Below are 24,982 nucleotides of genomic sequence, written 5' to 3'. Positions count from 1 at the left end.
TTTCTGGGAAATGCAGTCCCCCACCTCGAACCTCAAACCAACTTGCGGCCTTGATGAGATTCCAGCCTGAAACTTCGACCATCCCATTTCTCCCACGCAGCTGACAACCCACAAAAGTGCTGCCCGAAGTTTGTTTTTTTTTAATGCGGGGGAGGTTCAAATTCAGACAACCTCCGGGCGACTACAACTCCCGACGTGCGCCGCGCCCGACGCGCATGCGCGGTGACGCCCGGGGCCTGTGAGCGGTGGTGCTGGTCGTCGCGAGTGGACTTTCCGCTGCTTTCTCAGCCTCCGTCTGTTTATCTCCTCCGCTCCCTCTCATCCCCCCCCCTCCCCTCCCTCCCTCCCTTGATTGACGCCGGTCCATTTCTGCGCCCGTGGAGTTTTAAGTTTCGGGTCGACGGGCTCGTATTTCTTTCCTCCTTCCCCCCCCCCCCCCCCACCCCCGTCTCTCGGTTCTGTGCAAAGCATGAGCGACAACGATGACATCGAGGTGGAGAGCGACGTAAGTGCGGCCTCGGCCCCGCTGTGTTGAACTGACCGTCTTGTTTTTCATTCCTTCCACATCATTACACATTTCTTTTCCTTTCTCTGTAGTTACGGACTCCCCCCACCCCCACCTCACTCCGTCGATTTTTTTTGTGTATGAAGCGCCACCAGATTCTCGCCCTTTATGATCATTATGTCACTTGTCTTTTTTTCAGGAAGAACAGCCGAGGTTTCAGACAGCGGTACGTAACGGAGGATTAACATAAACCCCGTGTCGACGCTTTGTTTTTCCCATATTCCCAGCCAAATTCAATTATCCAGCACCATTCCGAATTTTTGTAGCAAAATTTCTGCCCCCCCCCCCACCTTTTTCTCTCTTGAGTGGTGTGTTTTTGGTTAAAATCTAGTCTGGCTGATGTGTTCAAGGAAGGCCACCGCCAACCTTGCACTGTTCTGCCCGACCGCCGGCCTCTCAAGAGAGAAATTCACTTCAGAGCAAAATAACAGCGCTCTGGATATTGAAACGTACCGAAGTGAGGCTTTTTTTTTAACCACGAAAGAACCCTGGTTGTCCTAGATGTTTTTGTTTCTTTCTCCCCCCCCCCCCCCACCTCCCGGGGGGAAGAATTTGCTTCTCCACTGTTCAGGGTAGATCCATTTTTGCCTCGGCGCCCTTGTGCGGAAGCTTGAAAATGACTGCAATTGATTGCATTTTCCCCCCTCTTTCTAACCCTAACCCACATTTTGTGGGTCCCACCTTCTTTCCCCAGCCCGTTGACACGTCGAAACCCCGAGAGAAAAAAGGCTTGGAAAGATAAACGCGAGAAATTCGTCGTGACGCTTTCTTTCTACCCCCCCCACCCCCTCCTTTCCTCTCTTGCAGTTGTGTAAATGTATTTCATCCAGTGTCTTCGGATGAGCAGCTGCTGAACAGGATTCTTTACTCGTGTTCTTCAAGAAACACTTTAAAAAGATGAATAACAAATGTAAATAGTTAATTCAGATGTACGAGGTTTTTGTTTGGATTGTGGGTGTATAACACAAAATGGACTCCAGGAAGTTTGTATACATCATTCTTCATCCGTTCACAAAACAGTTTCCTTTTCGAAGTTTTTAACTTGCTTTCCCTCCAGGATCTGCCAGGATATCCAAAGTCTATAAAATCAATGAAATTTAAAAAAAAAAGAGATCTTGGAACGATGTAGCTCATTTTGTGATTATACAGCATAGTCTACATATGACATTTGCATGATATCAACCAGATTGCCTCTTTAGTATCCAGCTCCTTGTCAGATTTGTGAATGTTGTCCAGTTGTAGGCCCTGGGGATGTTCCAATTTAGGAGAAAACATAATCGCTTTAATGAAATCTAAAAACTTATCAGAATGTCAGCAGAGTTGAGGGCGTGTCAGGAGTCTGCAATCTTGCTGTTGGATTTCCTGAAAATAAGGGAGTGCGTTAAGATGATTTGGTTTTGTGGAAATGTTGGTTCATAATATCACCCATAATTGAGATAAACTTTATCAGTAATTACAGTAACATTAAAATTTGGGTAATTTTGGAGAAATTGTCATGGAAATTGAATAGGCCTGCTTTTTTGTGCTGACTGAGGGGCAGTGCCAATCCTTCACCTACTGCAAGTATACATTTGGAGTGAAATAAATGTGGTGCTCCAAATAATTTGAAGGATTGCTCAATTCAGGAGTTTTATAAACTTTAAGTAGGTTGTAAATTAATTGCAGCCTGTACTTTAGAACATTTTTATTTTCCTGCGTTCCAAAACAATTTCAAGCCTTATCTAAATTGCAGTAGGACTGTTTGTGCATTTTTACATTTTCCTGGTCTTGATTTTCAATTACAAAATCTTTTTATAAAGAAAAACTTGGTATTGGATTCACCCAGGCAAATGTCACAGGTAATATTTTCCACCAACCTCCTTCATAGTTGTCAGATCATTTATAGATTGGGTTAATTTTTCCAAGATCCAAAAACCTGATGATGTGAGTGCTCATTTACTATATATCCACGGCCTCCTGGCATCTCAGATCTGCAGACAAATTAAAGTGAAACTTCATGTTGGAAATCTGAAATAAAAACAAATTGTTAGGATTCTCAATAATTAAAGCAGTATCTAAGGATAGAGAAAGGAAACTGACACAGGCACTTTGACCTAAAACAGTTTCTGTTTTAATAGATGCTTCTTGAGTGTTTTCATTATGTTGTTATGGCTGGCCCTTTATTCTGATTCTTGTCCTGGTTCTTGACACCAATCAGGGAGTGAGACTTTCAGAATTTACCCTTGAAGAATCTTGTGGTTCTTGAATGATTAGATTCTTTCTCTTCAATTTTCCAGTGAATCTGCATATCTTTCATGTACTGTCAGTAAATTTAGCTGCTGTGAATTGCCCCTTGTGTGTGGTTAATATATAGTGGGGAAGGAGGTGGAGTTGATGAGAATGTGGGAAAAATATAATTGTTTTACTGTAGATTGGTCGTTGGTGCTGACTTTAGGCAGAAGGTCTTGTTTCCATGCTGCATTACCTTAAAACCCACCCGAGCAATGCAGTGATCCTGAGTAAGGATTATTGCAGGACCTTAAAGTAAAATTTGTTCCTTCTGGATACAAAAGCTGTAGGACTCCAGCCCAAATCATTGACAATTCTTTTTCTCCCACGGATGCTGCTCAATCCACTGAGTTCTTCCATCAGTTTGTCTTTTGCTTCAAGACTCCAGATTTGCTTTCTTTGAGTTTTAGTTTTCCACACTAAATTGGTCTTCCAAAATATGATCAAGACTATTTTTTTTAAAAACACGCTTCCAATGTCAGTAGATGTGCAGGAGCAGTACAGAAATGAAACACTTTTTGCTTTAACGAGTATGAGATTTACTAATTACCTCCAATTATAGCTGAGTTCATAAATTTAAAGTCACTAACTCCTGCCTGTCCACTGGTATGACTACAATTGTCCTTTTTTCACTTCACTGTATGTACTGATATTTGAGATCAGCACAGTTTTGACAATACTTTTATTCAGCATTTCCTCGTCATTATACAAAATTCTAAATAGAAAATTGAAAGTGGAAAGAATTAAATGAAATAATAATCGTAGGTGTAAATGTTAGTTTTATTGAACATAAACACAGAGGGGGTAGGTAAATTGTACAGCATGGGCTCGTGGGCCGAAATGGCTTGTTACTGTGCTGTATGTCTAAAAAATTTTTAAATTACATTGACCTTGCTACATGCCATAAGCTTCTACCATTCAGAATCACACTTTATTTTCATGAACATGTGTTACAAAATTCATTTTGCAACAGCATTACAGGTGCAAAATTACTAAACATTTATATTTTTTAAATTAATAAATAAATCGGTGAAAAGGTGAGGTAGTGCTTGTGATTCATTGTCTCTTCAGAAATCTGATGGTGGAGGGGAAGAGGCTGGTTTTGGACTGCTTGGTATTAATTTTCAGGATCCAGTATCTCCTTCCTAATGGTAGCAGTGAGAGGATGGCGTGGCCTGGAAGATTAGGGTCATTGATAATAGAGGCCAATTTATTGTGACACAACCTCTTGACAATTCTTCTATAATTGCATGTTGCTCTTGTCATTCTGCATTTCTAACTAATTTTTTTTTGGTATGTGCCAGTGGATTTGATGGTGAAGTGATTTATGTGATTGGGGTGTGTGATACTTGCAGCTAGTTTGTTTTTTAAAAAGCTTGAGCCTTTTAGAGAGCAGAACATTATTAAAAACAGTCTGTTCAAGATTTTTTCCTCTCTGATATATGTTCCTCGTATTACATATATTGGAGTATTACATATAATGCAATTACCATGTTCCTCTTATTACCTGCTCCTTTCATTACAGGAGAACCTATATATGAATTTTAATATTTCTTCTTTCCCCTTGTGATATTTTATTTCAGTTTGAAATCGTGCTTATTAATATAAATATGTCAATGTTAGTAACTATCTTTTTTTCATTAATTTGAATGGTATAATGATGAATAAACTTTGATTATAGATGCCAGTTTAAGTTTCAAGAAGTGCTGGAATTCTATTGTGGAAAGACTGGATTAAACTATTATTTCCTGTCATGTTTCTCAGAAATAGCATGTTATTTTTATGCATATTGATCAAAGTGGCAGGTGATGGCTAGATTTTAATTTGTCAAAATTTCTTAATTGAAAACTGGTTGCTTTTTAAAAAAAAAATCTTGAAGTTAAGACTGAAAATTAGCAAAAAATATTGTTGTATGGGATTGTTAAAATGCCAGGATTTATGACTTGCTTCATTGAACCACTGTAGTCCATATGATGACACACCTGTGATGCTGTGGGGAAGGAAGTACCCTGATTATCTTCTTGAAGTAAAGAATTCCCAGTTGAGATAGTTAATGGTGATACCGTTTGTTCTTTAGTACTAGTGCACTACATCCCATTGGGGAAACCTTGAATCTGGAGATGGTAGATGGGGTGCCAGTCAAGCAGATTGCTCTCTCCTGCATGTTGTGAACAAGTGATTTGGAAAGCAATCTGCACAAATTGTTGTATTCCCTCAGGCTTATCACTTCCTATGGTGAAGCTTTGAGCAGTCTGTTGGGTAAGATTCTTACCACACATTACCCAATCTCTCTACTGTTTATGTGGCTGCTTTGGTTAAGTTTCTGGTCATTGTTGATCTGAAGGTTTGGTAATGTAAGGCTGAAAGTCAGATAGAAATGGTTAGATTGTCTTATTTGGAGATGGTCACCCTGAGAAAGTGGGTTTTGGGAACATGATTTGAATTTCTTCAGCTGATTGTCAAATAAACTTGGAATGTTGCCAATTCAAAATATTATCAAAATGTGCTGAAATCCATTAAACTTTTGTTTATACTTTTAGGAAAATCAAATCATGAATGCCACTAAGTTTGCAACAGTAAAAGACATTTTAAAATTGACATGAAAGTATACTTTAAAGAATGATAATTGTCTTTCAGGCAGACAAACGAGCACATCACAATGCATTGGAGCGTAAACGGAGGGATCACATCAAAGACAGCTTTCACAGTTTACGTGACTCCGTACCATCACTCCAGGGGGAAAAGGTTGGTGTTCAACTTAACATACTGGCACCTTTTATTTTGTTTTATATTCCCATTCTTGTCACTTCGTTGCACACAGTTCAAGCTTCAATTAATATATTTGCTTTAAAATGTTATGCAGTACACAAAAGTGCTGGAGAATCTAAGCAGGGCACGCAGCATCCTTTAAAAAGTTATGCTGTTTGTGACACATCAGTGCCATTCATCAAGACAGCCATTGTGGCTTTTCCACTCATTCCTGTCATTTCACTGAGCAAGACTCATCACAGAATATACCAAATTTATCATGTACATTTATAACTTGAAAATTGTTACTCATTACCTCTTTGCCCTTCAGCTGTAACATAATGTGATCATGTATACAGTATAATGCCATTCTATTGAATATCTTTACTGTTTGGGCATTACTTCAAAATAAGTACTTTTTTTTGGAAGTATTGTGAAAGTGTGGCACAAATTTGTGGGAATGGTACCAGGGCTAAGAAGGGTTAAATTATAAATAGAGTTTTAAGAAGAGATATTTATTGTTGAAAATGGAAGATTAGGAAATTAAGTCTTGCTGTGGAAGGAGATCAGAAGATTTGAAAGGGTGTAAAATATTTGTTCTGCATCTGGAACAAGGGTAAAAAATTTCAAGAGTAAGCTTTCCAGATTAGGATTGACATCAGGAAGAACTCCTCAGAAAGAACGGTGTAACTCTGCCAAAATATTTTTAAAAGGAGACGATTGAAACATTTAAAATTTGATATTGATATGCCTTTTCCATAAAGGTCTTCAGGGCTGAAAAATGGTGAAACCATTATAGTCAACCAGAATTGGATGCCTATTGCTATCCATGGTCAAATAAAATTCCCTTAATTTTGCAATCAATTATCCCAAATCTCAGATGTTCTGCATGCATCAACTATTGTACCAAGAGACAATGACCACAGACATTCCACCATTTTTCCCATTATTCTTTCATCTATTATGTATTCAGATGCCCCATTTGCCATCAAAATTAATTACCTTGCACTTGGGACAGAATTCCATCCATTTAATCCATGTGTATATTCCTGTAGCCAAGAACTATCTTCTCCAATTTTTTTGTTTTCAACAAATTTTCCAATTATGATTCCTCCATTTAGTTCAACTCACTTCAATATTTCTTGAAGCAAAGTGATCATTAATGAGTCCTACAAAAACAATCAATAAAATTCCCATTGACCACAATCTTTTGTCCCCTGACACTGTCAGCCTTTTGTTTCACCTGCCAGTTTCCTTAATCCTCCCAATCAATTTGCCATGTTGATTTCTATCAGATGTGCTGTCACATATCAACCACATCAGAAGAAATGGGTAAATAGAATTTTGAACAGTTAGCCATGTTCATATTTTATCTATTATCACATCTGATTGACTGACCCACTAGTGTGATGTTTCTTTGTTCATTGTTAACATAAGACTTCAAGGGAATAAAGGAAGAGCTGGGCAATTTGCTTACTTTTCCATTTCAAAAGATAATGGCTGATATTTTAACTCATTGCCATCTCCCTCCATTGACTTCCTATATGAAAGAAACCATTCCATTTGTCTTCACTTTTTAGCCCCAATTTTCAAGGTAGAGAATTACAAATTCACAACATCTGGGAGAGGAAAAAATCTCACCTCTGCTTTAATGCTTCTGTGACCTGCTGTTCTAGACAGGGGAAATATCAGTCAACCATTTTATTTTCTGGTGTGAAGCACCTGCCATCTCTGAACTTTTGCTGCATTCCCTCTCTTGCCATTTCATCTTTGGATGAGGGGATCAGACCTGTACACAGTTATCCAGATGCAATTTAACCAGAGCATTAAATAATTGTAACAGTGTCCTTCAATTTCTTTTTTTGTGGCTATCCCTCGTAGTCGAGGATGACGGCCTTCATTCCGTTGATCCACAACGAAGACACCTGTCCGTTTATTTGTTTAATTTGTACTTGATGTTGCACTAACATTCCAAAGAGCGCACGATACTTCACAAATCCACTAATTCCACTGACATGAAAGCCACGACGATTGGAACTGATGGATTTGTTGCAGCCTTCGTCTGCCTTCGCAGCTTTTGAGTTTAGAGTAACTTCGTCTGCTTGTTCTGCTACCATGGAGAAGTAGGCATTACACCAAAATGAATAATAAAAAGTACAAATAATATTTGTTGCAGCAGGCACAATACTAATAAGTAAACTAGTTTTAAGAATTTGTTTTTCTTGATGCCATTTCAGGAATAAATGTGTGTAGGGCACTAGTTCTCTGGTCCTTGGGTTTGTTACAGGTAGTCTGCAACACAATGATGACGAACATTATATAATACAAATATAATAAACAAGTAATATGTTAAAAAAAAAGTTGTAAATTTGATACTTGCAAATTTATAAAATATTCCCATCAAAATGAAAAACCAATCCTGTCAGTCATACAGGAAGGAGCTTGAGCTCACCAGCAAACCACCCCCACTAGTGAACCCTTGGATTTGGTCCAGTGTTTTTGGTTTCCAGTAAGTAAAGGGGTAATAAAAGATGGCCTATAGCTGATAAACAGAAGGTTAAGAAGCACCAGTGAAGGGTGTTGGAGAGATAAGAGAGAATCAAGTTGCTAGAAGGGGTTATGAGAGTTGCAGAAATGAGGCAAGCTAATGCCATTAAGATGTTGAATTGGCTATGATGCAGCTTTGTGCTTGGAACTAGTAGCCAAAATGCAGGTGGTCATTACTGCTGTTTTTTTAAAAAATAAGGCAGGACTGATGTGGTTGATCAAGGTTTTTGCATATTTTTCCCATTGCTTTGTGAAAAGAGGTAAATGAGAATAGTTTACTGTTTTATAAAATCAGTAATGATTAATTTCAGCTGCATTTAACAAAGTATATAGAACCACTATGAATAAGTTCAACTGAAGACCAGTAAGATGCCTTGTTTAATTTAGTTTACAATTAATGATGTGATCTAACCATGGAAAAACAATTCAATATCCATTCAATCCAATTATACAAATTGTTTTGATTTTAGATTGTCATAGCATGAGAAGTATTTTTGTGGAATTTCGATTTATTTTATTACATTGAAAATTAAACTTGTGAAACTGAAAATGTGGGTCTTCAATTGGAAAAGTATCTCCTTTTATAGATGCTGTCAACCCTGCTGAGAGCTTCCCGCAGTTTCTAATTTTAAATTGCATTCTATTTCACTTTGAAATTGTCATGTGTTAAAGGTGTATGGGTTTGCATCGTGCATGCACTAAGGAATGCCCTATCAGCTGTAACTTTACCCTAAGTTTCACAAGGATTCTGTTTTATTTTCATCCCATCTCCACCAAACTTCCTGTTCAATTTATTGCAAAATATATCAAATGAGAAAAAAAATGAAAGTAAAAGCTTGGTTAGAAAAACCTAATTAAGACTCTTCAGTGACGAGACTTTTGCTGAAGTGGGTGAGGGAAAGTATTTGTTAAACTCTTATTTTTTATGAGACAGGTGCCTTTAAGGAAATCCATTGTTCAGATGTATTTATTATGTATACACAGTGAAAAAATTGAGAGCTGTAATTTGTTATAGCTGAGATTCCTTGATGAGTATATGTGTTACAGCCTGCTAAACACACCCTTACCTGGTGCAGGTAGCTGATTTTTATCTTCCGTAGAGCAGCTGCTTCTGAACTGATTAGTACTGCTCTTGGCCATGTGGAGTTCCAGTAATAGCAAACTATTGAGAGGGACAAAGTTCTGGTTGGGCATGACAGGCCCAATTCTCAGCAGATGTGTTACCTGGCTGGGTGGACTAGGGGTCTAAACCCAGGAATCACGATCCCAATTTACAGAACACAATGTGTTGAACTGAGCTAGAGAGAATGTTGCAGAATTCCCGCCTGTAAGAGTTTAGAAAAGCCATTCTCAACTGGGGCCATATGCCTCTTCTGAGGACCACAGCATATTTGGGGGAAGCCTTGGACTGAAAATCATGAAAAAAAAAAATTTATGTAGTCGGTAGGAGAGAAAAATATAGAAGAAACCAACTAAACTTGACTGCTTCACAAGGGGGCCTATAAACTGAGCAGTCCTAAGAGTTGAGAATGGCTGGTTTGGAGGCCATGTCAAATATATCAACAGATTTATTCTCATGGCATCGAGGTACAACGAGAGGAAAAACTATTTTGAGGATCAGCTATGATTACTTTTAATCATGGAGCAGGCTCAAGGTGACACAAGATCTGCTATTATTTTTCTTCCCATCAATTGTACTAGCATAATGAAACAGACCACCAGTCTTAGCTGTTGAAAATTGAATGTTTGTTGATATATCTTAACAAAATTCAAGATTCAATTTACTGTCATGTAATAAAGACATTGCATTATTGCACAGAATTTATTTGCAAATAAAGACAATGCAATATGACACAGATGAAATTTATTTTTGTCTGTCGAAAGGCAGACAGATTCACCATGGGGGGGGAGGTAGGGAGGGTGGGATGGGAGGAGGGGGGTGGAGAAAATGACACTATATATTTGAAAATGAAAATGTATGTATCATGGTCAATGTGGTTTATGGAGTGAAAAATTAAAAAATTTAAAAAAAAAAAAAAAGCACCTCTTATCTTCAGAGATGGAAGCAACGAGTGTCTGTGGATTCGGCTCCCGCAGCCATACAGAGTCCAGTCCAAATCATCATCAGCCCAAGCTCCAGATCCGAACCTCTGACACAATCAGGAACCCTTCAATGCCTCAGCACCCTCTGGCATCCCGGCCTTGAGCCAGTCTCCAACGGTCTACACCCCAGTATGAATCCCTCAACTGAAGACACCAGCAGTCCACAGCCTGTGTGGGTTCCTTGCCTCGAGTAACCAACAGCCTGCTGCCTGTGTTTCTTCAACCACAGAGCCCCTCACTGGTCTGCCTTTGTGGACATCGATCTGTGGGTTGACTTCTCTGCTTCCTTTTAAATGGTTGGGTGGGTGGTCTCCCCGTTTTCTGGTGCCAATCTTGGAGTCTGTAATCCCTTGTGGCTACTGCCAATCATAGACACCACCATCTTGGGCGTAGACCCTGTGGTTGCAGTATTTTTAAATAAAGCCACCATTGGCTCCAGTTACAAAGACTGTTTGGAGCTGATAGCATTCAGTCTGGGCAGTTGGATCCCTCAGGAGCGCTGTAATTCCTCTACCCGCAGGTCCACACCTGCGGCAGCAGCTCCAGCAGCGTTGAAATGATGGAGATATTCTGTAGATTAGGCAGCATCTGTGATTAACATCTCAAGTTGTTTCCGGAATCATTTTTTTTGCTTTTGAGTAATTAAAATAATTTGGGTGCATTTAAATTAACTCAAGTTAAAATTGTAAATGCAATGTTTGTTTTGAAGTGCAAGATATTTGAACTTCCAATTATTTAAATCGACATATGCAGTTCCATGCAGAGACTTGTCTGTGCAGAGACTGTTTTGTGAAAAATTGATAAATTTGGTGAAAAATAAAATTACTTTTTCCATCATTTGGTGTGATGAAACAATTTTGTAATGTGTTTTTTTGATTTTGATCTTTTGGTTAAAATGAAAATTACTGGCTTCCTATTTGAACCATTTCCTTCTTGTATTGTGCAATAATTGTTTGGCTACTCTTTTGATAACATCTATAAAGGGATAAATATGAATAATTCATTGAATAGTCATCTTTATAGGAATTTGTTAGCATTGAGTATGTTAGAACAGGTAAAAGCTTGAATTATGATTTAACGTTTGTGCAATTGTTTGCATGTCAGTTTTTTTTTGTTAACTAGTATAATGATCCAATACACCATTCATAAACTCATTACAAAAGCACCTCAAGTAAAGCAAGAGGAGTCGCCAAAGTCGTCGTTAATTTTAGTTACCCATGCAAGATGCTTGTTGTTTGACATGAACAGTGCAGTCAGCCCTAGACATGAATTTACTATAATAGGTAATTGCTTTGGAAGGAAAATAATCTTGAACTGTGATCTTCATAAAAATGACTAAGCTTCTGTTGATGCTCTGATTTAGACAGTACTGCAAATGTGACATTTATCTTCAATCTAAATTGGCTCTGAATTGAGAAGGGCAGCTAATTGTCAACCTCCTGGATATTAGTAAAGTAGATGGGTTTGTACAACAGTCCAGCAGTTTCAGTCTCATCATTGCTGTGAATAACAATTTCTAATTCTAGGCTTATTCAAATTAATTTAAATTTCTCAACTGTCATGTTGAGATTTGAATTTGTGGCTCTGAATATAGTATTTTAATCCTTCGATTGCTGCATCTTGCATTGGTATTCAAGCACTTGGTTATATGGGCAACATAATACTACTGAGTTTCTGCATGGCATATGGTACAAAATTGTTGAGTACACATGACATTTTTTGGCTTGAAGTCAAATTTGGGATTGTGTGAGAAAGCGATGAGTTAGATGATAAGTTGTGGTTTTAATGAATGGGATATTTTGAGGAGCTGTTAGACTTGAGTCCCATTTCTTATTTGGATATTTTTAAGCTTTAGTCTATTTCCCATATTTCAGATGTAAAAACCAATAAGGTGCCTCATTTAAGATTCTTGATTTTTTTAAATCATGTTTATTCCTTTTCCTTGAAAGCTTGAGATGCTTTTTGATATACGTCAAGTCGCCATTGTGGACTGCAGCAATCTTAGTTCATCACTGTGGGAACTATGTGCTCCTCTAAGATACTAAAAGACGTGACCATATTGGAGACCAAAAAAAATCAATATTGAATTGGCAAATTTCATTCTTTGACCACGACATTTTGCTACCTTGATGGAATGAAGATTTGTACTTGGATTGATAGCACAATGCTTCAGCAACTTTAATTTGCACTTTTACTTGAATTTGTTCCAATAGGCATCTCGTGCCCAAATCTTAGATAAAGCTACAGAGTATATTCAGTATATGAGGCGGAAAAACCACACGCATCAACAGGACATAGATGACCTGAAACGACAAAATACTCTGCTTGAGCAGCAAGGTAAGAGTGTTTTGTATTAGGAGTTTTGGAACAAAGATTTTTTACAATTTGATTCCTCCATATGGGAATTCTTGCTAAAATCTTGTCCACTGATCCATTTAGCTTGCAATGGATACTCAGTTTAATGCACTTAAGTTTTCTGCAGACACAAATACATTAAGATTAACACTCCATGTGCACTTGTCCTCACCTTCCACCCAACCAGACTCCATATCATCCTCTGCAATTTCCGCCACCTACAACACGATATCACGGGACACATCTTCCCCTCTCTGTCTTCCGCAGGGACTGCTTCCTTCGTGACTCCCCTGTCCACTCATCCCTTCCTATTAATCGTCCTCTTGGTACCTACCCATGATCACAGGAAATGCTACACATGTGCCCACACCTTGTCCCTCACCACCATTCGGGGCCTCAAACAATTTCCAAGCGAAGCAAGACTTCACTTGTGAATTTGCAAAAGTCATCTTCTATGTCCAGTGCTCCCATTGTGGCCTCGTCTATAATCGGAGAAACTGGGCGTGGACTGAGAGATTGCTTAATTGAACACCTTCACTTTGTCCGCTGTAATAGCGGGCATCGCCTAGTGGCAACCCATTTCATTTCCCCACCCCATTCCCATGCTGACATGTCTGTCCATGGTCTTATACACTGCAAAACCAAGACCACTCTCAAATTGGTGAAACAGCACTGGAGCGGCACAGTTAGCATAGCATAGTGGTTAGTGCAATGCTGTTACAGTGGTAGTGATAGGGACCAGGGTTTGAATTCTGTGCTGTCTGTTCTCCCCATGTCTTTGTGGGTTTTCTCCGGGGGCTCCGGTTTCCTCCCTCTGTCAAAGCATACAGGGGGTTGTAGGTTAATTGGGTGGGTGGCACGAGCTTGTAGGCCGAAATGGCCTATTACTCTACTGTATGTCTAAATTTTAAAAAAACCTTGTATGTCATCTGAAAACTACAACCAGAAGGCATTAACATCAATTCTTTCAGTTTAACTTAACAACCCCCATCTCTCTCCCCTCTCTCCCCTCTCTCCCCTCTCTCCCCTCTCTCCCCTCTCTCCCCTCTCTCCCCTCTCTCCCCTCTCTCCCCTCTCTCCCCTCTCTCCCCTCTCTCCCCTCTCTCCCCTCTCTCCCCTCTCTCCCCTCTCTCCCCTCTCTCCCCTCTCTCCCCTCTCTCCCCTCTCTCCCCTCTCTCCCCTCTCTCCCCTCTCTCCCCTCTCTCCCCTCTCTCCCCTCTCTCCCCTCTCTCCCCTCTCTCCCCTCTCTCCCCTCTCTCCCCTCTCTCCCCTCTCTCCCCTCTCTCCCCTCTCTCCCCTCTCTCCCCTCTCTCCCCCCCTCTCCCCCCCTCTCCCCCCCTCTCCCCCCCTCTCCCCCCCTCTCCCCCCCTCTCCCCCCCTCTCCCCCCCTCTCCCCCCCTCTCCCCCCCTCTCCCCCCCTCTCCCCCCCTCTCCCCCCCTCTCCCCCCCTCTCCCTCTCTCTCCCCCCTCTCTCTCCCCCCTCCTAGCTCTGCATTCATAAAGCTACTCCCCTCCCCTAATCAATTCTCAGATTTATCTCTCCTGCCCTCCCTTCCACCTATGTCCTCTTGACCGTGCCCTGTGCTCCACCCCCTGCCCCTCATTCTCTCTCTCCCGCCCCCGCCCCCTTTTTTATTCAGATGTCTGCATACTCTTTGCTCACATCTTGATGACGGGCTCATGTCCAATACAGTATGTCTGCCCCCTCATGGACACCGCGAGAACTGCTGAATTCCTTCAGCACTTTTGAATATTAACTTTAAGATGGCAACTGATGATCTACAGAAGATTTATCCAGAACTAAACACACCATTTTAAGACCAATAAGTATTTAAGACCATTAAAATTAACATTTCTCCCAAGGCAATAAAAGATGGGACTAATTTTATTTGTTCCTATTACTTTCATTGTAAAGGCTTCTTAATTTTTATTAATACACCTGTGTTGTACAAAGACACCAATTGTGGATTTGTGTTGAAAGACATTTGGATGAAAAAGCCTTCATTTTGAATTAATGTGAATGTGGAAATTTCCTCCATGTTTAGAGACTTAAAGATTCAATTTATTGTTATGTAATAAATATTATACAAAATTTGTTTTCATCTGCCAAAGGGCAGAAATTGCCTGAAGGGCCTCTTGCAGTCAGAGAAAGAAAAGCTATAAAACCTGTCACCATACAGGTATGTCCATGGATTTGCCTTCAGCACTGCCTCTGAGGCCACAGAGTCCAGTCCAGACCATCGGCAATCCAAGCTCCAGATCTGAACCTCTGATATGATTAGGAACCCTTCAGTGACCTCGGCACCCTCTTGCATCCCAGTTGTAATACCTAGTACCCCTTATCCAGTCTTGAGCCAGGCTCCAGCAGTCCACAGCCCAGTGTGAATCCTTCAAACTCAGTCGCCAATAGCCCACCGCCTGGATGGGTTCCTCGCCTCGAATCGTTAACAGCCCATTGCCTCTATTTTCTTCAGCCTCAGAGCCCGTCACTGGTCTGCTGCCATGGACACTATTCCCACAGAGTCATCACCTCTGCTTCTCCTTCTCAAACAGGGGGTGGTTTTGTTTTCTGATGCCCTGCACCAGTACTCTGCTTCCCTGGAGTCTGTAATCTCATGGCTACTGCCGATCACAGGTTTCCCCCACCTTGGGTCAGACCCAGCAATTGCAGTATTTTTTAAATAAAATCACCATTGACACCATTTACAGGCTGTTTAAACCCTGTACAGAACTGACTGAAGTTGGGGTGGGCAGTTGGACCTCATGGGAATACTGTGGCTCCACGGATCCACACCAACGACAGTGCTCTCATTGCAGCAGCTCTGGCAGCGTTACCATTTTTCTAAGTCCTGCCCTCTTATCCACCTATGTTCTCTTGGCTGTGGCCTGCGGTCCTCCCCTGCCTCTCCTTTCATCCTCTCCCTTGGTCTCCAATGAGGATTTCATCAGCTGAGCTCATTTTGAATGCAGTCTATATAAAAGTATTGGATTTGACTGAATAATGAATATTGCATAACATGTTTCCAATGCTTCTTCATTAAAACAGTAGGAAAAGCTTGAAAGTGGATATAAATTGCTTTTCTTCCAAGTGTTATCAGAATGAATTTACAAATAAACAATTTGACACGGTAGAAGAGCAGAAATATACAGTTTGCTGTGTTCATATTTTTAAATTTGCATTAATGTATATCCTGGCTGTGGCCCTCTCATTCACACTGGTTCTAAGAAAAAAAAGTTTCTAATCATTAAAGTTTTGAAGCAGAAGTTGCCAACATTTTCATTTTGCAGCAATGAAAAGGAGCAGTTGCCTTATTAAAGAACTGGCTTCAGTTTCTATTTACCTGGAGTTATTTACATTAATACCCTTAATACTCCAGTGAAGAAGCAGGGTATATTTAATTAATTATGCATGCAAGAAAACAGTAAAATATTTGCTATCATCTGTAATAGAATACTCCTGTTTTATCTTTTATATCTACACTATGACTGAAATACTTTCACAGCTTCATGAATTAAATCCATTCAGCTCTTTAAGCTTTCATCGTGTGCAGCAGGGACTGGATAAAGGAATGTGTATGCCAATTTAGCCACTTGGTGAAAGTACTTTTAAGTGGTCACATTATTACTTAAATATCAACAAGTAAATCAAAAATCTGACAATGGTATTTTTTTTAAAAAAAACCATTATGATTTAATTTAGCCACAGAAGAGTATTCTCAAACACCAAGTAAATTGGGAAACATTCATTTGGTATTTAAGCTTATAATTTCCGGTGGCTACACAGATCATACCTGAGCACCATGGTGTCTTTTACTGCCCACACCCCCCACCCCCCATCACAAATAAAACTGCAGATCCCTTGAAATAGTTTTCTCAACTGAAAACGAGATACAGAATATCCAGGTTTGTCTTCCATACTTGGGAATCAAAACTAGGTTTTTCATTAATGGCTCCCTGCATCACAGCTACAGGTTTCAGTGATTAATCAGGCTTTAATTCAACTGTATCAGTATTTCAACTGAATTCAAATGTTCTTGTTATTCATTACCATAATTGTGTGATGCAAAATTAAAGATGATATATTTTTAAGCCTTTTAGACCATAAAAGTTGGGAATAGAGCATTTGGCCCATCAAGGGGGCTCTGCCATTCATATCATGGCTGATATAGTCCTCCTTTCAGCCCCATTTTCCTGCCTTATCCCATAAACTTTGATACACTGATAAAGAATGTGTCAGCCTTCACATTAAACTTATTCAGTGACAGTCTCCACATCTTTCTGTGGCAACAAATTTCACAGATTCACCACCCTGTGGCAAAACAAATTTATCCTCATCTCTGTTCTAAACGGATGTCCTTTCATTCTGAGGCTGTTCCCTTAGGTCCCAGACCTTCCTGCAACTGAAACCATCTTCATTTCCACTCTATCCAGCCCTTTCAATATTCAGTAGGTTTTAATTTCCTTCTAAACTCCAGCGAATACAGGCCCAGAGCCATTAAACGGTCCACACATGTTAACCCTCGAACAATTACGGCACAGAAACAGGCCGAACCATTTTTTCCTAATCTCACTGACCTGCACCCAGCCCATTGCCCTCCATACCTCGCCCATCCATGTACTTGTACAAATTCTTAAATGTTAAAATTGAGTCTGCATTTACCACTTCAGCTGGAAGCTCATTCCATATTCCCACCACTCTACGTGTGAATAAGTTTTTCCCTCTTGATTCCCTAACCACACATGTCAAACTCAGGCCCGCGGGCCAAATTTGGCCCGTGATATAATTATATTTGGCCCGCAAGATCATATCAAATATGTATTAGAGCTGGCCTGCTGGCCGCCGTGCCAGTATAGTGCATGCACAGCTAATACTACAAATCCCAGAATGCTTTGCAAATGCGTTCGCGTCTGCCCGTTAATCGCCCCCACCTCCTCTCTTTACTCTCATTAGCATCTGCGACCTGTCGCCCAACTCACATGTAATAAACCCCTTACGAAAAATGGCCAAATGAAAGACAGAAAACAGGACCTTTCAAGACAGGTGGGAGGCAGACTATATGTTCATCATTTTAAAAGACAAACCTGTTTGTCATTGAAGCAAGTTGTTATTTTTTTGACTTGTTGGCTTGTGGAAAAAAATATATTTAAAAGGAGCTTAAAGGCTATAGAGAAATATTATTTATTGAATATTTTATTTCTAATTTGTTGATGCTTCTTCTGGAAAGAGTTTAACCAAAACTATTATTAAACATTTATTTTAATAAGAAAAAGTTTAACATTACATATGTTGAAAGAAGAGAAAACATGCAGATGTTGTTGAAAATTTTCAATAAATATTTAGTTCAGCCCACGACTTAGTCCAAGTTTTTAATTTTGGCCCTCTGTGAATTTGAGTTTGACACCCCTTCCCTAAACTTTTCGCCTTTCACCCTTAACCCATGTCCTCTGATTTGTATCTCACCTCCCCTCAGTGGAAAAACCCTATCTACATTTATCCTCATAATTTTAAATACCTTCATCAAATCTCCCCTCATTTTTCTACACTCCAGGGAATAATTTTCTAACCATTTTAACCCTTCCCTGTAACTCAATTGCTGAGGTCCAGGCAACATCCTAGTAAATCTTTACTGCAATCTTTCTATCTTATAGCTATCTTTCCTGTAGTTAAGTGACCAAAACTGCACACAATACTCCAAATTTGGCCTCACCAATATCTTATGCAACTTTAACATAACATCCCAAATCCTGTACTCAATACTTTGATATATGATGGCCACTAGGCCAAAAGCTCTCTTTACAACCCCATCCACCTGTGAAGCCACTTTCAGGGAATTATGTATCTGTATTCTTAGATCCCTCTGTTCTTCTGCACTCTTCAATGCCCTACCTCTGCTTTCTCAGTTCATCCTTCCAAAATGCAACACCTTACACTTTTCTGAATTAAACTCCCATCTACCATTTTTCAACACATTTTACCAGCTGGTTCAGATACCTCTGCAAACTTTTAAAACCTCCTTCGCTATCCACAATGCCTCCAATTTAGTGTCATCTGCAAACTATCATCCAGATCATTGATATAATGACAAACAACAATGGTCCCAGTGCTGATCCCTGATGCTCACCACTAGTCACAGGCCTCCAATCTGAGAAACAATCTTCCACCACTACTCTAGCTTCTCCCATCCAGCCATTGTTAAATCAAGTTCACTACTTCACCATGAATACCTAGCATCTGAACCTTCCTAAATAACCTCCCATGCGGGACCTTGTCAGTGCCCTTACTAAAGTCCACGAAGACAACATCCACGGCCTTCGTTGACTTTCCTGGTAACCTCAAAAAATTATAAGATCAGTTAAACACAACCTACCCTGCACAAAGCCATTTTGATTATTTATAATTAGTTCTTGGCTATTCAAATAATTGTATATCCAATCTCTTAGAACACATTCCAATAATTTACCCATTACTGAAGTCAGGTTCACTGGCCTATAATTTCCAGGATTACTTTTGGAGCTGTTTTTAAACAATGGAGCAATGTAAGCTACACCACACCAATGGCTAAGGATGTTTTAAATATTTCTGCCAGAGCCCTTGCAATTTCTGCACTAGCCTCCATCAAGGTCCAGGCCCTGGGAATGTATCACCCTTATTTGCTTTAAGACACCAAGCACCTCCTCCTCTTTAAACAATATAGGTTCCATGACCGCAATGCTTGTTTTCCTTACTTCCCATGGCTCCGTGCCTGTTTCCTGAGTGAATACTGATGAAAAAAAATGTTAAGATCTCCCCATCTCTTTTAGCTCCATACAAAGCTGAACTCTGATCTTCAAGGGGACTAATTTTGTCCCTTACTATCCTTTTTCTCTTAATATAACTGCAGAAACCCTTAGGAATTTCCTTCATATTGCCTGCCAAAGCAACCTTGTGTCTTTTAGCTTTCCTGATTTATTTCTTGATGTTTTTCTTGCTTTTTTATAGTCATCAAGAATCTCATTTGCTCCATGTTGCCTATACTGGTTATTCACTTCTCTTCTGAATCAGATCCCCAATAACCCTTGAAAACCAAGGTTCCCTATACCTTCTATCCATGCCTTTGATCCTGACAGGAACGTACAAACACTGTACTCTCAAAATTTCACCTTGTCCTTCACTTACCTCACACATCCTTTCTGGAAAACAAACTGTCCCAATCCATGCATTCTAGAACCTTTCTCATTTACTCAAAATTGATCTTTCTCCAACCTTTCTCCTATCCTTCTCCATAATTAACTTGAAACTAATGGCATTATGATCACTGAACTCAAAATGTTCCCCTAAACATACTTCTGTCAGCTGTCCTATCTCTTTCCCTCATATGAGATCAAGCATTGCACTCTCTCCAGTTGGTATCTTTATTGATTTAGAAAACTTTCCTGAACGCATTTGACAAGCTCCAAGCTATCCAGCCCCTTTCACAGTATGGGAGTCCCAGTTAATATGTGGAAAGTTAAAATCTCCAACTGTCACAACTTTTTTTTCCTGAAGCTGTCTGCTATCTCTCTACAGATTTTTTTCCTCCAATTCTTGCTAACGATTGGGTGGTCTATAATACAACCCAATGAGTGTGGTCATACCTTTTCTGTTCTTCAGCTCCACCCATATAACCTCAGTAGACAAGCCGTCTGGTCTGCCCTGCCTGAGCACAGCTGTAATTTTTCCTTGACAAGTAATACCACTCCTCCCCCTTTCATCTCCCCTCATTCTATCACGTCTAAAGCAATGGAAGCCTGGAACATTGAGCTGCCAGTCCTACCCCTCCTGCAACCAAGTTTCACTAATGGCCACCATATCATAATTTGACATGCCAATCCACGCTCTAAGCTCGTTTGCCTTTCCTACAATACTCCTTGCATTGAAATAGATGCACCTTAGAACATTTTCACCATGTTCAACCTGTTGACTTCAAAGGGTCCATGCAATTTTCACATCATCCTTCCCTCCTTCATTCCTCTCTCTGCTCTGTCACTCTAGATCCCATCACCCTGCAAATCTAGTTTAAACCCACTGGAGCAGCACTAGCAAACCATCCCGCAAGAATATTAGTCCTCCTCCAGTTCAGATGCAAAATGTCCCTTCAGAACATGTCCCACTTTCCCTGGAAGAGAGTCTAATAATCCAGAAACCTGAATCCTTCCCTCCTACACCCATGTCTTCAGTCATGCGTTAAGCTACATATTTTCCTATTTCTAACCTCACTAGCATGAGGCACAGGTAGCAATCCTGAGATCACAACCCTGGAGGTCCTGCCCTTTAGCCTAGTGTCCAACTCCCTGAACTCTCCTTGCACTGAGGTCAGTGATTATTTAACATTGTTGTTCAGCAGGGAGAAGAATGTGGAGTCTGGGTGGTTAAGAGAGGGGTGTTCTGATATTCTGAAGTACATTTGTATCAGGAAGGAAACATAAGAAATGCTGGCACACATTAAAGATACTAAATCTCCAGGGCTGCACTGCATCTATCTGAGGATGCGAAGATATAAAGGCAGATTACTGGGACTTTCACTGAGGATTTGCATCTTTGTTAGCTACCCTTGAGGTTGCAGAAGAATTGAGACAATGTTGTTCCCATTTCAAAAAAGGGCATTTGGTATCAGCCTGTAAGCTACTGGCTGGGGAGCCTTGTATCAGCGGTCGGAAAGGTGTTCGAGAAGATTCCGATGGACTGGATTTGTGTTCACTTGGAAAGGCAGGGACAGATGAGGAATCGTCGGCATGGTTTTGTGCAGAGACGATGACTCACAAATCTGAGTTTTTTGAGTTGACTAAGAAAGCAGATGAAGGCAGCTTCATGGTTTACAGACTTCAGTTTGGCTTTTGACATAGACCCACATAGTTGACAGGTCCAAAAGATTAGGGCACAAAGGATCTGAGATATATTGCAAACTGTCAATTTGGATAGGAAAGGTTAGAGGAATATGGGTGAACACAATCAAATGGGTCTAGTTTGGACAACTTCAATGGGATGGGCAATAGGGCCACTTTTTGTGTTGTAAACTATTCTAAACTTGGCTTAATGATGGTGGATGGGTGTTTTTCTGACCGGAAGTCTGTATCAAGTGGTGTATCATAATGATTGGCATTTGTACCTTAATTGCTTTTGTATGGCTTCATTGAGAATGTCGATTGTCTGAGAACTTCAAATTGGTGGTCATAGATTGTGAAGAAAGTTGTCTTGGGATGCAGAGGTACAAAGATTAGCTGAGAAATGGGCAGAGCGGTGACAGATTTTATTTAATCCAGTTAAGTATGAGATTGCTCACTTTGTCCTACCAGAATTTGATTTGCAGGATTGTGTGGCAGGGACCTTGGAAGTATTCACGTAGAAAGAGACCTTGGGGTGCACATTCCTCTCCACCTGAAACTAGTAACATGGGTGGATCAGTAGTGAAAAAAAGACATTTTGTATATTAACCTCAGGTTGTGGCAATGAGCAGGAATGGAGAAGTTATATTGCAGCGGTACAAAAGATTGGTTGGTCTGCATTTGAAGTATTATGTACCATTCTGGTCACCACAGTTCAGAAGGATATGTCAGCACTAAAGAGAGTGCAGAAAATATATCACCAGGATGTGGCTTAGAATGGGGAGCTTAGTTACATGGATAGGCTGGGTTCATCCTCATAGGAGGTTGAGAAGTGACCTGAGAAGCTCATAGAAATTATGTGGGGCATAGATGATCAGTCCTTTTCCCGGCTTCAGGTAATTGAGGACTCAAGAGCAGAGGTTTTAATCAGGAAAGAAATTTGATGGATCAGTTTGTCTATACGTAGAGTGGTGGTCATCTGGAATGAGCTGCCAGAGGGTTGTGGAAGCTACATTTTTTTTAGAAAAAGCTTTTGGACAATTACTTGGATGAGAAAGATAGCCCTAATGCAGACAAATGGGATTAATATAGATGGACATCATGGTTAGCATTGACAAAGTGAGCTCAAAGGGCCTGTTTCTGTACTGAACAATCTATGAAATTTTCAGCTGATTGCCTGTAAGGATTTTTCCATTGCATGGGGTTTGTTGTATGCAGAGCATATGTGTAAACATACAAAGCAGGAATATGTGCATAGCATTCATTCCCTTGGACCTGCTCTGACACTCGGTAAGATTAAGGCTGATCCAATTGTACCTCCTCATTCCCATCTGCGCTCGATTATTTCTTTTACTTTCACAAGAGCAGTCGATAATCTAAAACATTAATCCAATTTCACTAATAGTAATTGTAGAACTCCTTTTTAAAAATATTTAAATTGCAGTGTAGTAACAAGCCCTTCAAGCCTATTCTTCCTGAGTACACAATTAACATTCAAACCCTGTACAATTTTGAAGGGTGGGAGGCAACTGAAGCACCTGAAGGAAAGGCAGAGACTGGGAGAAAGTACAAGCATCTTACAGACAGCAACAAAGACTGTAACCTGTTGCAAGATTTTCCATCTTTTTGAACATAAACTTAAGCAGAATTTTTGTTTGGAAGTTACAGCCAGATAAATCCATATTTTCTATCAGGAATATTACTTAGCATTTTTATTGCAGTAGAAGATTCCAAGAAGCTGCATGATCATTTCAACTGTTCTGTGTGGAAGTTGACTGCAGTCGAGTTTCTCTGTGCTGTGAACATTTTTTTGTCTAGTTATCTCATGGGCTTGCCTTTCTCTTACAGTACGTGCATTGGAAAAGGCACGAGCAGCGGCTCAGCTACAAGCCAACTTTTCATCCTCTGACAGCAGTTTGTACACCAATCCCAAGGGCAGCGCAGTTTCTGCCTTTGACGGAGGTTCCGACTCGACTTCAGAGTCCGAAACCGAAGAACCCCAGACCAGAAAGAAATTGCGAATCGAGGCAAGCTGAGCCTGTTTGGGCTATAAACTGGCTGGCTTTTACTAGGGATTCTTGTGTATAGCTTTACTTTTCAGTTTGTCTTCTGTCAGACCCCTTTGTGCTGTAAGGATTTCTAACAAGATGCTATTAATTGGAAAGTATCTTGGTTCATCAGTAGAAGGACTCCCTGCTCCTCCTCGAAGTTACAATGGCAGCTGTTAAACTATTACGGACTCTGCTGTTAAAGAAACTTTGCAGCATTTCTTAAGACTTGTCCACTCGTGGCACCCAGTGGAAATTTTATGCGATTGAATGATTAAAGAAACAAGGCACATGTTATTTGATATGCTGTTAATCTGTAGGTTTGTGTATTTCAAACTATTTGCCGATGACTTTTTAAAATATTGCTTTGAATGTTTTTTGCCATTATTCAATTATGAAATTTCATTGAAACTTGACATTAAACTCCAACTTTAGTCGTTGCACTTCATTTTTTCTAAATGTCTAACAGATTAAAGTACTCAAATATTCTGTGCCATGAATCGCTTTGGTTTGACTCTACAAACAAAAAAAATGATGGAACAGCTTCAGTGCCCATGAAGGAATATTTGATACTGAAATATTAGCTGTCAGTACATCCAGAAAAGTTATGTAAAATTTAAGTTTTTTAGCAGGAACTGAAATAATTGAATTTAAGCCGCAGTCATCGTAATACAAAATTAAAATGATTTGCAAACAGCTAATTATTGATGTTTGAACAATCAACTGACTGCCAGGCACATTCAAGCTACGTCAAGGGTGCGTGTACATTTGTCTGTCTCTGCCTTTTCAATTACTGGTCTCAGCTTAAACTAGGTTGTAGTATTATGTAGATTTGTCTTTGTTATTTGATTCCATTCCATGGAAGTTACAGGTATGTTGTACATACTGCCAAGAATTGTCTTGCAAGTTGAGGCTGACCTTTACTATGAGGACTATAAATAAAAACTATTTTATCCTTGTTATTTTGCCTCCTGGTCTTTTGTTTGAATTAAACTAAATTAAGCTATAGCTTAATAAATTAGGTACACAATAGGTGTGGAAGTTTATGGATTGCCTTTGATGCTGTTAATAGTCTTTAAATGGAATGGTGTGAACTTAAGTTTGTCACAAAATACCTAGTACTGTGAGAAGGGTTCTTATGCAAACAGACAAACAGGTTATCTCCAACATTATATATAGCAGTGAAAAGAGCTCAGTTTATCAGCTGGATTACTCTATCAAAATTATTTGCAAGGATTATTTGAATAATTCCATCCTTGAGAAGAAATTCATCATGCCATGTGAACTTTATATGAGTCGAAAGCACTTCTCTTGACACTTGTGCATGCACCATTCTTGATTCTTATGTTGTGGTTTGGACATGTATATAATTTGTATGAAGTTTGAACTTTCACTGCTTGAGTGGCAAGGTTACTTAAAGGTTAATTAAATGCTATGCAGAATATTCCATCCTGTCCTGTGAAGTCAAGTGGCAGGGAAATAATCCTGGAAGATCCCAGGACTTTTC

The 24,982-nt window shown here is 39.9% G+C and overlaps 1 protein-coding gene across 2 annotated transcripts; it reads left to right on the top strand.

Moving 5' to 3' along the window:
- The first annotated feature begins 212 nt into the window (after positions 1 to 212).
- max (myc associated factor X) lies at positions 213 to 24,437 on the top strand. Of its 2 annotated transcripts, XM_069917361.1 has the most exons (5): positions 213 to 505; positions 705 to 731; positions 5,471 to 5,578; positions 12,445 to 12,568; positions 23,276 to 24,437. In XM_069917361.1, exons 1-5 carry the CDS (start codon positions 470 to 472, stop codon positions 23,461 to 23,463), a joined length of 483 nt encoding a protein of 160 aa, XP_069773462.1. In that variant the 5' UTR covers positions 213 to 469; the 3' UTR covers positions 23,464 to 24,437. The 2 variants fall into 2 exon arrangements, with proteins under 2 accessions (XP_069773462.1, XP_069773463.1); XM_069917362.1 differs by lacking the exon at positions 705 to 731 and having other exon boundaries at positions 214 to 505.
- Positions 24,438 to 24,982: the final 545 nt, after the last annotated feature.

The sequence above is a fragment of the Narcine bancroftii genome, chromosome 2, assembly GCF_036971445.1.
Source record: "Narcine bancroftii isolate sNarBan1 chromosome 2, sNarBan1.hap1, whole genome shotgun sequence".
Lineage (NCBI taxonomy): Eukaryota > Metazoa > Chordata > Chondrichthyes > Torpediniformes > Narcinidae > Narcine > Narcine bancroftii.
Note: the sequence above shows the minus strand (reverse complement) of the source record. Positions and strands in the feature narration are given on the sequence as shown.

What these genes read in the sequence shown, in the direction of transcription:
- max (XM_069917361.1), top strand. Translation starts at nt 470, where the DNA reads ATGAGCGACAACGATGACATCGAGGTGGAGAGCGAC. An exon ending in AGCCGAGGTTTCAGACAGCG is followed by an intron (nt 732 to 5,470) that starts GTACGTAACGGA and finishes ATTGTCTTTCAG; the next exon opens with GCAGACAAACGAGCACATCA. An exon ending in CATCACTCCAGGGGGAAAAG is followed by an intron (nt 5,579 to 12,444) that starts GTTGGTGTTCAA and finishes TTGTTCCAATAG; the next exon opens with GCATCTCGTGCCCAAATCTT.